Genomic DNA, 15932 nt, shown 5'->3' with positions numbered 1-15932 from the left:
TTGTAAATAATGCTGCAGTAACGCTGCAAACAATGCTGCAGTAGACATAGTGTAATATTTTCAAATTAGTGTTTTCCCTTTTTGGGGGATAAATACCCAGTGATAGAAATACTGGATCATATGGTAATTCTAATTATAATTTGAGGAAGCTCCATAGTGATTTCCACAGTGGCTCTACCAATTTGCATTCCCTCAAACATTGTATGAGGGTTCCTTTTTCTCCACGTCTTTGTCAAAACTTGTTATTTCTTGTGTATTTGAATTAACCATTCTGACAGGTGTGAAGTGGTATCTCATTGTGGTTTTCATGTGCATTTCCCTGATGATCAGTGATGTTGAGCATCTTTTCGGTTAGTATTAGTTTTAAATATTTAGTTGCTCTAATGTTCAGTGTATATATATTTATAATTGTTATATCCTCTTAATGCGTTGACCCCTTTCTCACTATATAGTGACCTTCTTTGCCTCTTGTGACCAATTTTGACTAAGGTCTGTTTTATCTGATATAATTATAGCCACTCCTGCTCACTTTTCTTTACCATGTGTATGTAATATCTTTTTCAGTCCCTTCCAGTTTATGTGTGTCCTTATAGCTAAGTTAGTCTCTAGTAGGTAGAATACTGTTGGAATATTTTTATTAAAAATTATTTAGTCCCTCTGTGTCTTTGATTGGAGAATTTATTCCATTTATATTTAAAGTAATTTTGATAGGTAAGGACCTACTATTGCCATTTTGTTACTTGTTTTCTTAGTTTCTAATTCCTTTGTTCTTTTTTCCTCTCTTGCTGTCTTTTTAAAAATTTATTCTTGTAGTGGTATGCTTTAATTCCTTTTTATTTATCTTTTATGTATGTACTATGGGTTTTTTCTTTGTGGTTACCATGTGGTTTACATAAAGCATCTTTTAGATATAACCATCTATTTTAAGCTGTTAACAACTTATGTTCAAACGCATAGAGAAACTCTACACTTCTCCTCTCCTCACATTTATGCTATTCATGTCACACTTTATATCTTTTTATATTGTACATCTGTTAACAAATTTTTATAGCTATAGTTATTTTCAATATTATTGTTTTTAACTTTTATAGTAGAGATAAAAGTGATTTACACACTATCATTACAAAATTAGGGTATTCTGAATTTTATTACATTTTTATAACCTATTGAAGGATATTTTGGTTACTTCCAAGTTTTCACAATTATGAGTAAAGTTTCTATAATAAGTAATGTGCAGGATTTTGTGTGGACATTAGCTTGCAGCTCATTTGGGTAAAATACTAAGAAGGGCAATTGCTAGATCATATTGTGAGAGTATGTTTAGTTTTATAAGAAACTATGAAACTGTCTTTCAAAATGGCTCTACTATTATTTTTCTTACTAGCAATGAATGAGAATTCCTATTTCTCCACATTCTCACCAGTATTTGGTTTTGTCAGTGTTTTAGATTTTAGCCATTTTAATGGTTGTATAGTGGTATTATTTTAATTTGCATTTTCTTGATGAAATATAATGTTGAGCATCTTTTTATATGCTTATTTGCCATCTGTATGTCTTCTTTAGTGAGATTATCTGTTCAAGTCTTTTCCCCAATTTATAATTGAGTAGTTTCTTGTCTTGTTGAATTCTTTGTATATTTTGGACATCAATTTTTTATCAGATATGTGTTTTACAAATGTTTTCTCTCACTGTGTGGCTTATGTTTTCATTCTCTAACAATATCTTTCACATAGCAGACATTTCTAATTTTAATAATGTCCAACTCCCAATTTTTTCTTTCATGGATTGTGCTTTTGGTGTTGTGTTTTTTAAAAGTCATCACCAACCCAAAGGAAATAGATAAATTTCAAGAAACATATAAATTACCAAAACTGAAACAGGAAGAAACAGAACACTTGAATAGACTCATAAGTAGCAAAGAAATTGGATCAGTAATCAAAAATCTCCCAACAAACAAAATTCCAGGGCCACATGGCTTCACACCAATGTCTAATGTCTGTAGCAGCATTATCTACAATAACCAAATTATAGAAAGAGCCTAAATGTCCATCGACTGATGAATGGATAAAGAAGTTATGGTGCATATGTGTGTGTGTGTGTGTGTGTGTGTGTGTGTGTATGTGCATATTTATATATGCAATGGAATATTGCTCAGCTATCAAAAAGAATGAAATCTCACCATTTGCAATGACATGGATGGAGCTAGAGAGTATTATGCTAAGCGAAATAATTCAGTCAGAGAAAGACAAATACCATATGATTTCACTCATATGTGAAATTTAAGACAGAAAACAAATTTCCAGGGAAATAAGAGAGAGGCAAACCAAGAAACAGACTCTTAACTATAGGGAACAAACTGAGGGTTACCAGAGGGGAGGTGGGTAGGGGGGATGGGTTAAATAGATGATGGGGATTAAGGAGTGTATTTGTCATGATGACCACTGGGTATTGTATGGAAGTGTTGAATCACTGTATTATACATGTGAACCTAATATTACACTGTAAAAACTTTAAAAGATAAACAAAGTCATTAGCAAACCAAAGGTCACTTCAATTTTCTCCTTTGTTACTTTCTAAGAGTTCTATAACTGGGAGTTTTATATTTAGGTTTATGATCCATTTTGTGTTAATTTTGTGGAAGGTTTATGGTCTGTGTTCAGATTCATTTTTTTGGCACATGGATGTCCATTTGTTTCAACACAGTTTGTTGAAAGGAGTATCCTCTGTTTTTTAAAATTTCTGGTTACCCCCTTCTACCAACGTGGAATTTACTTAGTGTTTCAATTCTTTCATTTGTCATCTTAAAGATAATAGAATCTTTATTTAACTGTCCATGTTTGTAATATCTGTACTGCGCTTCGCCTAATTTATTTTGCCTTATCTTTCAGTTCACTAATTTTCCCTTCTCATGTTTCTAATCTGCTGTTGAACCTATCTACCATGTTTCCATTTGGGTTATTGTATTTTTCATTTCAAGTACTTTTTCAGATCATCAAGGTCATATTTTATAGTTTCTGTTTCCTACAAACTTCTCTGATATTCAAGATGTGTAACAACTGATATGCCAAGGGCAATAATCAATCAGAATTGAGATCAGCTGCAAATAACCACTGTACCATATCAATATGTACAATTGTATATCAACCTACTTATATATATTTTTGAGGATCTTTTATTTCTTTAAACTTTGAAAACAGGTGTTTTATAGATAGTTTTTTATAATTCTGGTATCTAAATTTTGAGAATCTGTTTCTGCAATTTGTTTCTGCTGATTCTCATTTATGGTATATTGGTTCTTAGTATGCTTGATTTTTTTTTTATGTTTACTACTCCTGATTCTTAAAAAATAATTTTTGGAAATATGTTGAAGCCTAGGATGAAGGTTACTTCCCCCAGAGAATATTTACCTTTGCTTCTTCAGATGTTTAGGACCAACGTCAAATAAATTCATAGTTTGAGGTCTTTTGGCCTCCTGTTTAATGTAATTTGGTGCCATAAATACATACCTTAGGGATTGGTTCTCCCCACCACATTTTGTTGTGTTCCTTTCAGAACCAAAGTAACTTTCTTTGCAGTCCCCTGGTGATGCAGGTAGGAGCGGTTTAGTTCTGGTAACCTAAGAGTGTGGTCCCTTGGGTCTCTTGATGTCTGTTTTCCTAACCTAGTGAGATTCATTTAAAACTGCAGCTAACATTTGTCTAGATTTATAAGTGCCCACCAGAAAAAAAGTGGCTTTAATTCTCTGCTTGTTTCTCTGGAACCTCACTTTTCCTTAGATTTTATTATCTTGTAAGTTGCTTTGGAATTGAAAAAAAATGTTATCTAACATTTTTCGTTGTTTTCAGTAGGAGAGTTGGTCTGACATATATAATGCACTCTATTTCTAGAGGCAGAACTCACTGTTTCTTCAGCATTTTAAGAGAACAATTCTTTAAAGATTTTACTTAGATTCACATCTTTTTACGATGAGTATCCTCAGCCATTGTGACTGTATTAATAATTTTAGTAAAATATGATAAGGTCTTCCTTATTACTTTTATAAAAGAGATCCAATATTTTCCTTTTTGCAGGCTAAAGAGGCAATGACAGAAGCTGAACAACGTGATCCTACAAATATTTTCACTCAGTTTTATGTATTCAAGATTGCAATTTTAGAGGGCAACCCTGGCAGAGGTATGAATGTTATTTATGAATTATATTTAACTGTTAATATAAAGAATAATAATCCTCTTCTACCATAAAGAAAAAAACATTGTTTTTAAGACAGTGGAGTTATATATTCTGTATTCTAGCTTTCCTATGTAAAGATGATACAACCATGCAACAAAACAGAATTATGAAGGTTACATAGGAATAAAAGAACAGGGGCTGCCTAGGGAATTGGGGAGAAATTCTTGTCGTTGTATACTTTTTTGTATTTTCTGTCATTTGAACTTGTTAAAAATTAAGTTTAAAAAGCTGTGGGGTGGGGCTCCTGGGTGGCTCAGTCGGTGGAGCATCTGCCTTCGGCTCAGGTCATGATGGAGCCCTGCATCGGGGTCCCTGCTCAGCGGGAAGCCTGCTTCTCCCTCTCCCACTCCCCCTGCTTCCCTTTCTCGCTTTGTCTCTCTCTGTCAAATAAATAAATAAGATCTTTAAAAAATAAAAAATAAAAAACAAAAAGCTGTGGGGTAAGAGGGAATTCATGCTGCAAACCCATTTCAGTTAAGTGTTGTCTTAGACAGGGGTGCCTGGGTGGCTCAGTTGTTAAGCATCTGCCTTCCGCTCAGGTCATGATCCCAGGGTCCTGGGATTGAGCTCTGCATTGGGCTCCCTCTTCCGCGGGAAGCCTGCTTCTCCTTCTCCCTCTCTCCCTGCTTGTGTTCCCTCTCTCACTCTCTCTCTGTCAAATAAATAAAAATTTAAAAATCTTTAAAACAAACAAAGAGTTGTCTTAGACAAAGTCTCCAGCTTACTTTTAAATCTTTTCACTTACTTGGGAAGTGATTGGTAAGAGATTTGGCCTTGAAATTGAGTTTCTTTCTACAGAGTTGACAATTGCTGGAATTGCTCACATGAACCTCATCCCATTAGTGTTGGGCCCTTTCCATTAAGTTAAGCATAGTTTCCTAGTTGATGTGTCTGTACACTCCTGTATCTTGACCTGGTTACAGATACACCTGCGCTGTGATATTATTCCCATTCAGCTCTCAGTGTAGCTGAGAATGTCCTGAGGCAGTTGGAGCAGTTGTGAAGGGCTTAAGTTGAGAAATTGAGAAGTTTAAATTAATGGATCCAAACAGAATTTATACTAATCCAATTGAGCAACTGTTTATGAATACCTACTATGTGCAATGGACTCTGCTTTGCACTCCATAAAAAAAGAAAGATAACTTATTCTTCATTGAAAAAGAAATGTTCCAGGGTAGTAAAGTATTCCTGTATATTAATTAAAGATTAGCAAATTGGAGTCAGTTCTTTATCAGGGTTTATAGTATAGTCATGTCCATCATCAGTGTTTTTGTTGGAGACTTCTGGGAATTTGTTTTATTTGATGTATTATGTTGAGAGATTGAAAAAATTTGAAACTTTTTACCAAAAGAAATGGCAAAAATTAGATTTCCTATTAAACCTTTTAACAGTCTATTAAAATATTTTTGTTTTTACTTTTTAAATATAGAATCAGCTGTCTTTTTATTTTTTTCCCCAGTTATCTGTGACCATTTTTAAAGCCATGTTTATTGATAACATATAGAATAAAACTTACTAGTATATGATTCTATGAGGTTTATTTATATTAATAATTCTATGAGTTTTGACAAATGTATACAGTCATGTAACCACCATTACAGTCATGATATAGAACAAAAAATTACCTCAGGTTCCCTTGTTGTCCTTCCTTCCAACCACTTTTAGTCCTGGAAACGACTGAACTCATTTCTATCTCTATATTTTTGCCATTTCCAAAATGTCATATAAATGGGACCATACATTGTGAAGCTTTTTGAGCCTTTATTTCACTTATGATAATGCATTCAAAACTCATTCATACTGTTGTGTTTCCATAGCTTGTTCTTTTTTATTGCTGAGTAATAGTCTATAATATGTATGTACCACAGTTTGTTTATTCATTCACCAGTTGAAGTATATTTGGATGGTTTCCGTTTAGAGCAGCTGTGAATAAATGTGCTACAAATATCTGTTTACAGATTTTGTGTGATGGTAAGATTTAACTTCTCTAGGATAAATATCTAGGAGTTGGATTTTTGGATTGTATGGTAAATATATGTTTAACTTTATTAGAAACTGCCAACCTGTTTTCCTAAGTAGCTATACAATTTTACATTCTAACTAGCTATATATGAGTGTTCCAGGTGATCTGCATCCTCAACAGCACTTGGAATTGTCCATTTAAAAAATATTTTACCCATTCTGATAGTAGGGTAATGGTACCTTATTGTGGTTTTAACTTGCATTTCTGTAATATTTGACATCCATATATCTTCTTTGACAGTGTTTGTATAAATCTTTTGTCCAGTTTTTTATAGGAAACTTTGTTTTCTTTTTTTTAATTCATCTCTATATGTTTTATTCATCTTCTATCATAGTGGCTAGAACATAGGAAAGAAATATATTTTAGTTACTAAGATATAGAGAACTTTGTTTTCTTATTATTGAGTTTTGAAAGTTCTTTATATATTTTAGATACAAATTATTGGATATGTGTTTTATAAATTTTTTCTTTTTATTTTCTTATGTCTTTCATGAGAAGTTTGACAGTCTAATTTATCTTTTTTCCTCTTTTATGGAGTGTGCTTTTGGTATTATGGGTAAGAAATCTTTACCTAATCTAAGGTCACAAAAATTTTTTCCTGTGTTTTCTTCAAGAAATACAGGTTTAAGTGTATGGTTAGTTCTATGATCAATTTTGTATATTAATTTTTGTATTTAAGTTATGAACCAAAGTTCATTTTTTTGACACATGGCTATCTACTCATTCCAGCATCATTTTTTCAGCATCATTTATTTAAAAACTATCTTTTTTCGGGACGCCTGGGTAGCTCAGTCGGTTAAGCGTCTGCCTTCGACTCAGGTCATGATCCCAGGGTCATGGAATCGAGTCCCACATCAGGCTCCCTGCTCAGCGGGGAGCCTGCTTCTCCCTCTGCCAGCTCTGCCTTTTGCTCCCCCTGCTTGTGATCCCGGGGTCCTGGGATCGAGCCCCGCATCAGGCTCCCTGCTCCGCGGAAGCCTGCTTCTCCCTCTCCCGCTCCCCCTGCTTGTGTTCCCTCTCTCATTGTGTCTCTCTCTGTCAAATAAATAAAATCTTTAAAAATAAAATAAAATAAAATAAAAAATAAAAAAATAAAACCTATCCTTTTTCAACTGAATTACCTTTGCACATTTATTGAAAATCAGTTGTCATATATGTGTGTGTGGGTCTCTTTCTAGATTCTTCATTCTGTTCCATTGATCTATTCATCTATCTTTATACCACTTCCACACTGTCTAAATTAGTTTAGCTGTATAATAAATTTGAAATCATATAGTCAAAGATCATAATTTTGTATGACTTGAATCCTTTTTAATATGTTAAGGCTTGTTCCTATGGCCCAGAATATTGTCTTTATTTGTAAACATTCTGTGTGCACTTGAGAAAAATGTATATTTTACTGGTGTTTGTTTGAGTGTTTTGTAAATGTTATTCAGGTCAAGTTAATTAATAGTATAAAGTGTACTGCATCCTTACTGATTTACTACTTGTTCTATCAATTACTAAGAGAAGGTACTGAAATCTTTGACTATAATTGTGGATTCGTTAATTTGTTAATTTTTCCTTGCAGTTCTTTAAGTTCTTTAAGTGTTTTGAAATTTTGTTATAAGGTGCATAAACATTTAAGATTGTTATGTTCTCGTGTTTTGTTTTGTTTTTTAAGATTTTATTTATTTATTTGAGAGAGAGAGAATGAGAGACAGAGAACGCGAGAGGGAAGATGGTCAGAGGGAGAAGCAGACTCCCTGCTGAGCAGGGACCCCGATGCAGGACTCGATCCTGGGACTCCAGGATCATGACCTGAGCCGAAGGCAGTCGCTGAACCAACTGAGCCACCCAGGCGCCCTAAGATTGTTATGTTCTCATAATGAATTAATTCCCTTATCATCATGAATTAACCTTCTGTTATGTAATATTCTTTGCTCTGAAATCCATTTTGTCTGATATTAATATAGCCACTCCAGCTTTCTTTTGATTACCTTTATCATAGTATATAGTATCCCATGTGGTTTTTTTTAACTAATTTTGTCTTTATATTATATTTAAAGTGTGTTTCTTGTAGGTAGCATATAGTTGAAAGTTGCTTTCTTTAATTCAGTGTGACTATCTGCCTTTTACTTGGGTCATCTAGACCATTTATATTTAACATGATTATTGGTATGGTTAGGTTTAAATTTAGCATCTTTTTGTTTGTCTTCTGTTTGTCTCATCTGTTCATTGTCACCATTTTTCTTTTTTCTACTTTCTTGTGGATTGAGTATATTTTATGATGATATTTATCTCATCTTTTTGGGCTGTTAGCTCTCTTTGTTTTGTTATTTTGTTATTTAAGTTCTGTAGTGCATACATTTAACTTATTGTAGTCTACCTTTAAGATATATAATGGAATTCATTCATTCATTTTTAAATTTAATTCTGTTTTATATTCCATTTTATGAATGTGCCAAAATGTATTAGGCCATCCATTAGTGATAGAATTTAGGTTGGTTCTATATTGTACTCTTTAAAAAATTGCTGGATAAACATACTTTTATGTTTTTGTTCACTTTTGCAAGTATATCCATGGGATAAATTCATAGAGGTGAATTGCTCAGTTGGGCATTTTTCTGACATTCAAGTCCTCCTTGACAGTTTAGCAATTTAGATGACTTTATGTAAATTAACTAATATTTTAAAGATATTAGTGCTCTTTGAACACTACATCAAAAACTAATGATGTACTATATGTTGGCTAATTGAACTTAATAAAAAAAAGATATTGGTGCTCTCAAAATGAGTTCTAAAGTCACTGTGATATAATTAACCATATATAGCTATTATGTTTGATAAGAGTATCTCATTTTTTTAATTGTTTCCTTCTTTTTCAGCTTTGCAGGCAATTACTACATTAGAGAAGTTATTAATACCTGAAGATCCGGAGAAGAATGGGCCACCTACAGATAAAGATTCACCTGTCATGCTCCTCAGTTTAGCTGCCCAGTTTGCTTTAGAGGTAATTCTTATGTATTTATCCCCAAGATTTTTTACCTCTTTTCCATTTTGAGAGACAATTCATGGAACTCTTTAGAGGAGTTTGCTACAAAGAAAAGAAACTGGTCAGTAGTTGGTGTGAGAAGTAGGATCAGATGTTTGTTTGTTTGTTTGAGATGGGATGAATGAGAATGCTTATATGCTGTTGGAAATGACCTAGTAAGAGAACAAAAAGTTGACTGTGTGAGAGAGAAAAGAGAATTGTTAGAGCAATGTCCTTAAACAGGCAAGAGGTGATGGACACAAGTGTATAAATTCAGGGATTGGCTTTAGGAAAGAAAATGGATAGTTCATCTATAAAAGCAGTTGAGAAGTTAGAGTCTGTGGTGTGTTCCCTGGTATATGAATAAATGTGGTAGTGGGAATCTGGAAGTTTTTTTTCCTGACGGCTTCAGTTTTTTCAACAAAGTAGGAAACAAGGTCATCACCTGGAGTGAGAATGGGAGAGGAGATGTTGGAGAGTTTGAGAAGATAGGATAAGGTGTAAACTAATCATGCAGGAAAGCAAGAAAGCGAATGACATGCTAGTGCAGGATGCTTGCCCAGTAAGTGTTAAGGCCTATTTGATGACGTTTTAAAATAAAAGAAATAGTTGTACAGGTTTTTATCCAGCCACTTTCAGCTGCATGGATGTAGGCACAAAAGTCAGTAGAAAGTTGGATTTAACCAGGTTTGTGGTTTTGCCAGATGAATACAATGAAGCAAAGGAGGAAGAGTAGGAAAATCAAGAAACGAAGTGATTATCATTAATCCCCATGGAATTTAAACTGGTCATGGAAGAGGACATCAAGGGGATGAGGGGCAGTGAAAAATTCGTAACATAATGGTTTGGAGGTCTAAGTGCAGTTGAAGGATTTCTGGAGTAACAGAAGGGAGTGAATTAGAAAGGTAGGAGATGGTGGTCAGAAAGTGGAATACATGAAACAGCGGGACCAAGATGAGGAAGTGAGGCACTTAAGGAAGCACCCACTTTCTGAGTCATGCAAGTGCAGAGTTGGTTCTTGCATGACCGTAAGAGTGAGTGCCTCCTTAAATTTTGCACCTTAAGAGCCTCACTTACGTCACTTAGCTCACCCTAGTCCCAGCCCTAACTGAGAGTATGGAAGGTTTGCAACCGTTAGTAATGACAGAGTCCAACACAAAGATCAATGGAACAGAATAGAAAACCCAGAAATAAACCTATAATTATATGGTCAATTAACTTTTAACAAAGGCGGAGAGAATATGTAGTGGGAAAAAGTCTCATCAACAAATGGTGCTGGGAAAACTGGACAGTTATATGCAAAAGAATGAAACTGGACTACTTTCTAACACCATACACAAAAATAAACTCAAAATGTGACCTAAATGTGAGACCTGAAATCATAAAAATCCTAGAAGAGACCACAGGCAGTAATTTCTCTGACATCAGCCATAGCAACATTTTTCCAGATATGTCTCCTGAGGCAAGGGAAATCAAAACAAAAATAAACTGTTGTGACTACATCAAAATATAAAGCTTCTCCACAGTGAAGGAGATAATCAACAAACCTAAAAGACAACGTACTGAATGGAAGAAGATATCTGCAAATGACATATCCAATAAAGGGGCAGGATCTGAAATATATAAAGAACCGACACAACTTCAACACCCAAAAAAACAAATACTCCAGTTTAAAAATGGGCAGAAGACATGAACAGACATTTCTCCAAAGAAAACTTACAGATGGCCAACAGACACATGAGAAGACACTCAACAATAATGAGAGGGTACAGTCAATGACTGTGCTAGTGAACAGCTAAGGTAATTGGCAGAGTAGAATTCAAGGAAATAAGAGACTAGGATATTAGGAGGATCATCTGTCTATTTATTGAAAGTGCCAAAAACTAAGACAGGAGTAGTTTTTCGAGAAAATAACTGTATAGTAGATAAGTCATCAAGAAATGAGAAGAAATGGCCAGAGAGCTGGTAGATCAGCACAATGAGAAATGGTGGGTGATATAGTCTGATGAAGGAAATTCAAAGCTAGGGATTTGGGGAGGGGGGAAGGGAGAATGATTTAAAACAGCAATGAAGAGCGAAAACGACGCCTACTCCATCTCCAGGTCTATGGGTAGAAAGGAAATGAGAGCAAAATCACCACTACTTGAGAGGGCTTCTTTGGAAGCAGTATCCTTGGTGGGACCTAGATTTCCATTACAGAAAGAATGTGGAGGGAACTTTCAGAGAAGAGGTTGCTCATAGAGAAGATTTTGATGATAATGAACTAGACTTTAGAGAACAAAAGTGGAAAGATTGGGGGAGTTGGGGAGAAATGGGAAAAGAGGGATTTATAGAGCTTTATGGGGATTCGGGTGCTAGAAATGAAGGTCGGGGTTCCTTTGGTTACTGCTAATGAAAAAGGATAAAGATCACAATAAAATTAGTCCTAGTGGGTTCATGGCAGTGTTGGCAAGTCTGTGAGTATTTGTGGAGAGGGAGGAGTGGGTTTCTGGGACCAATATGAATCTGTTCTGGTTTTGTCAATGAGTTGTTTCTTCATTCTATCATCTTGCATTAGCTCTTTTGATAATATAAAATGACAAGGTCAGATTTTTTTTCTTGTCCTTAAAGGACAGGAATATAGGTAACATTTTGTATAAGTACCACTTTGAAATGTAATTTAACATATTATATTTGTTCTTTTTAGAATGGACAGCAAATTGTGGCAGGTAAAGCTTTGGAATATTTAGCTCAATATTCAGAAGACCCACAACAAGTCCTTACAGCTTTAAGGTAAGTAATTAACATCCTGTAGATGTGAAAGGATTTCCTGTTATTCTTGGTCTATAAACTTTGTCAAAATAGTGCTGAGGTGATGTGATCAGGCCTACTGTACCAACTGTTATTTTAAATTTTTTCTGAGCTTTATTGAGATATAATTGACATATAACATTGTATAAGTTTAAGGTGTATAACCTGATAATTTGAAACATGCATATATTGTGAAATGATTGGCACAACAAAATTAGTTAACATATTCATCACCTCACAAAATTACAGTTTCTTTGTGTGTAGTAAGAACATCTAAGATTTAGTCTCTTCCCGACTTTCAGATATGTAATACAGTCTTGTTAACTATCGTCACCATGCTCTACATTAGATCCCCAGAACTTGTGTGTCTTATAATTTGAAGTTCGTACCCTTTGACCACATTTCCCCACTTCTTCCACACCTAGCTCCTAGCAAACACTGTTCCACTATTTCTGTTTTTCACTTTTTTAAAAAAAGATTCAGCACATAAGTGAGATAATAGAGTATTTGTCTTTCTTTGTCTTTTCACTTAGCACAATGCCCTCAAAGTCCATTCATGTTGTCACAAGGCAGGATTTCCTTCTTTTATATGACTAAATAATAATCCTGTGGGGTGGGGTGCCTGGGTGGCTTAGTCAGTTAAGTGTCTGACTCTTGATTTGGGCTCAGGTCATGATCTCAGGGTCATGAGATGGAGCCCTGCATCAGGCTCTGCGCTGGGCGTGGAGTCTGTTTGAGATTCTCTTTCTCCCTCTCCCTCTGCCCCTCCCCCCACTCGTGTGCACTCGCTCTCTCTCTCTCTCTCTCTCTCTCAAATAAGTTAGGGGCGCCTGGGTGGCTCAGTCATTAAATGTCTGCCTTCAGCTCAGGTCATGATCCCAGGGTCCTGGGATCGAGCCCCGCATCGGGCTCCCTGCTCTGTAGGAGTCCTGCTTCTCCCTCTCCTGCTCCCCCTACTTGTGTTCCCTCTCTCACTGTGTCTCTGTCAAATAAATAAGTAAAATCTTTAATACAATAAATGTTAATTAAAAAATACTCGTGTGTGTGTGTGTGTGTACATATCACATTTTCTTTATCCATTCATCTATCAGTGGACACTTAAGTTGCTTCCATGTCTTGGCTATTGTGAATAATGCTGCAATGAACATGAGGGTTCAGGTAGCTTTTCAAGATAGTGATTTTCTTTCCTTTGGATCTAAACCCAGAAGTGGGATTGCTGGATCATATGGTAGTTCTGTTTTTAATTTTTGAGGAACCTCTATACTGTTTTCCAGTGGCTATACCAATTTATGTTCCCACCAAGAATGTCGAAGGTTTCCTTCTTTTCCACATCCTCACCAAAACTTATCTTTTTGATACCAGCCAATCTAACAGGTATGAGGTGATACTTCATTGTAGTCTTGATTTGCATTTCCCTGATGATTAGTGATGTTCAGCATCTTTTCATGTATTTGTTGACATGCATGTCTTCTTTGGAAAAATGTCTATTCAAGTCCTTTGCCCATTTTTAAATCAGATTATTTGTTGTTGTTGTTGTTTTTTTGAGTTGCATATGCTCCTTATTTGTTTTGTATAGTAACCCCTTATCAGATACATGGTTTGCAAATTATTTTCTCCTATTCTGTAGGTTGCCCTTTCATTTTGTTTCCTTTGCTGTGCAGAAGCTTTGTGGTTTGATGTAGTCCCACTTGTTCATTTTTGCTTGTGCTTTGGGTGTCATATCGAAAAAGTCATTGTCAAAGAGCTTTTCCCCTGTGTTTTCTTTTAGGAGGTTTACTGTTTTCAGGTCTTAAGTGTTTAATCCATTTCAAGTTAATTTTTGTGAGTAGTGAAAGACAGTGGCCCAATTTCATTTTTTTGCATGTGAATAATCTAGTTTTACCAGCAACATTTACTGAAAAGACTATCTTTCCCCATTGAATATTCTTGACTCTCTTCTCAAATATTAGTTAACACGGTATATACATGGTTTATACATGGGTTTATTTCTGGACTCTCTATTCTGTTCCTTTGTTGTATGTTACTATTTTTGTGGTGGTACCATGCTGTTTTGATTACTATAGCTTTGTGGTATAGTTTGAAACCAGGAGGTGTGATGTCTCCAGCTTTATTCTTCTTTCTCAAGGTTGCTTTGGCTATTCAGGGTATTTTCTGTTTCCAAAAGAATTTTAGGATTTTTTTCTGTTTCTGTGAAAAATGTCTTTGGAAATTTGATAGGGATGCTTAAAGTTAAAAAAAAGATATCAGTTGGGGTGCCAGTCAGTTAAGCATCTGCTTTTGACTCAGGTCACAGTCTCAGGATCCTGGGATCAAGCCCCTCATTGGGCTCCCTGCTCAGCAGGAAGTCTGCCTCTCCCTCTCCCCCTCCCCCCTACTGTGCGCTCTTTCTCTCAAATAAATAAATAATTCATCTTTAAAAAAAAGACATCAGTTGAACTTGATTTTTTCCCCTTTTCTCTTTCTATGAAGGAAAATGGTTTATCAAAAGGGAACTTTTAGGGGCACCTGGATGGCTCAGTCGTTAAGCATCTGCCTTCGGCTCAGGTCATGATCCTGTAGTCCTGGGATAACCCCTGTATCGGGCTCCCTTCTCTGCAGGGGGCCTGCTTCTCCCTCTCCCACTCCCCCTGCTTGTGTTCCCTCTCTTGCTGTCTCTCTCTCTCTGTCAAATAAATAAGTAAAGTCTTTAAAAAGAAAGGGAACTTTTACATACAGTAGTGAGATAGAGGGTGAGATTAGGACATGATAACTCCTAATGATGTGACTAAGAATATGTCAGTGGCAAAAATCGGAAACCAGAAGGGTGCTATAGTGGCTTTCCTATTAGTCAACTACACTTGAAAAGAAATGGAGTCACAGAAGTAAGTATCAGAGGAGTCTTGAGTTACTTGCACGCCTTCAGTCAGATAAATATCTAAAATCACTCAGAATAGATGGTATTTTTAAAAAGATTTTTAGCATTTAAAACTTTATAAGCTAGCTTATTTTGTTAGTTCATCATTATGCTGTCAGATCCCCTTGAAAGAACAGTCATCCTAGTTTATGTGGAACCCAAAGGCCACCTCCAGGTTCCTTAAGAAAAATATTAAGATCTGTATATCGTACCTGATGTTCTAGCAGGTGATTTGGAGCAATGATATAACAGTGGAACTATTTAAGAATTTGTCATAAGCAGCACTTTTTTTTAAAATTATTTTCTTAAATTACTCTCCCCAAATTATAAAATTTGCATGTTTTCATTACAACCATTAAAACAATACAAAGATCTATAAGTAAAATAAGTCTCCTCCTTACCCTCTCTTTTCTCACTTTTGCCTCCTGGGGTAATCAAGATTAATAAGTTGGTCAATATTCTTTCACATGTTTTTTTCTAAGCATCACTTTTTGTATTACTTTTATCATACAGGTGTTTGTTTCGTCTAGTTCTCCCAAGAGTGTCTCAGATGCCAGAATCTGAAAGCAAGTAAGTTGAAATAACTTACATACGTACTTACAGAAATGATGTATTTGCCATTAGAATAATTATAGTAACTTTCAATATAAACCTTATGTTGAGAGATGTCCAGTATAGTAAGATCAATATAGACTCTGGGGCCAGTCTTCCTGGGTTCATATCCTGTCTCTGCCACTTACTAGATGTGTAACCTGGGCTTTTATTTCCCCATCCGTAAAATGAAAATAGAATAGTGCCTACCTTATGGGGTTGCTGTGATGACTCAGTGAGTAAATACATGAAAACACTTTGAGAGTGCCAAGCACTTACTAAGCCCTCAATAATGTTAGCTATGATTTTACTATGATGTTGCATCTGTTTCCCCCTTTCTTAACATGAGAGATATATAGTCAGATCTCTTACTTTGCCACAGAAACATATAA

At 35.3% G+C, this 15932-nt stretch overlaps 1 protein-coding gene across 3 annotated transcripts in view; it reads left to right on the top strand.

Moving 5' to 3' along the window:
* TEX11 (testis expressed 11) overlaps positions 1–15932 on the top strand; it is a 298719-nt gene that overhangs the window by 193155 nt on the left and 89632 nt on the right. For all 3 annotated transcript variants that reach the window (XM_073885803.1, XM_025888290.2, XM_073885802.1), the window contains exons 17-20: positions 4071–4173; positions 9121–9245; positions 11953–12038; positions 15463–15519. In XM_073885803.1, coding sequence (XP_073741904.1) covers positions 4071–4173; positions 9121–9245; positions 11953–12038; positions 15463–15519 — 371 coding nt within the window. The remainder of the gene's footprint in view (positions 1–4070; positions 4174–9120; positions 9246–11952; positions 12039–15462; positions 15520–15932) is intronic.

The sequence above is a fragment of the Callorhinus ursinus genome, unplaced genomic scaffold (assembly GCF_003265705.2).
Source record: "Callorhinus ursinus isolate GAN/ISIS: 27379988/994484 unplaced genomic scaffold, GSC_fseal_2.0 scaffold66, whole genome shotgun sequence".
Taxonomy (NCBI): domain Eukaryota; kingdom Metazoa; phylum Chordata; class Mammalia; order Carnivora; family Otariidae; genus Callorhinus; species Callorhinus ursinus.
Note: the sequence above shows the minus strand (reverse complement) of the source record. Positions and strands in the feature narration are given on the sequence as shown.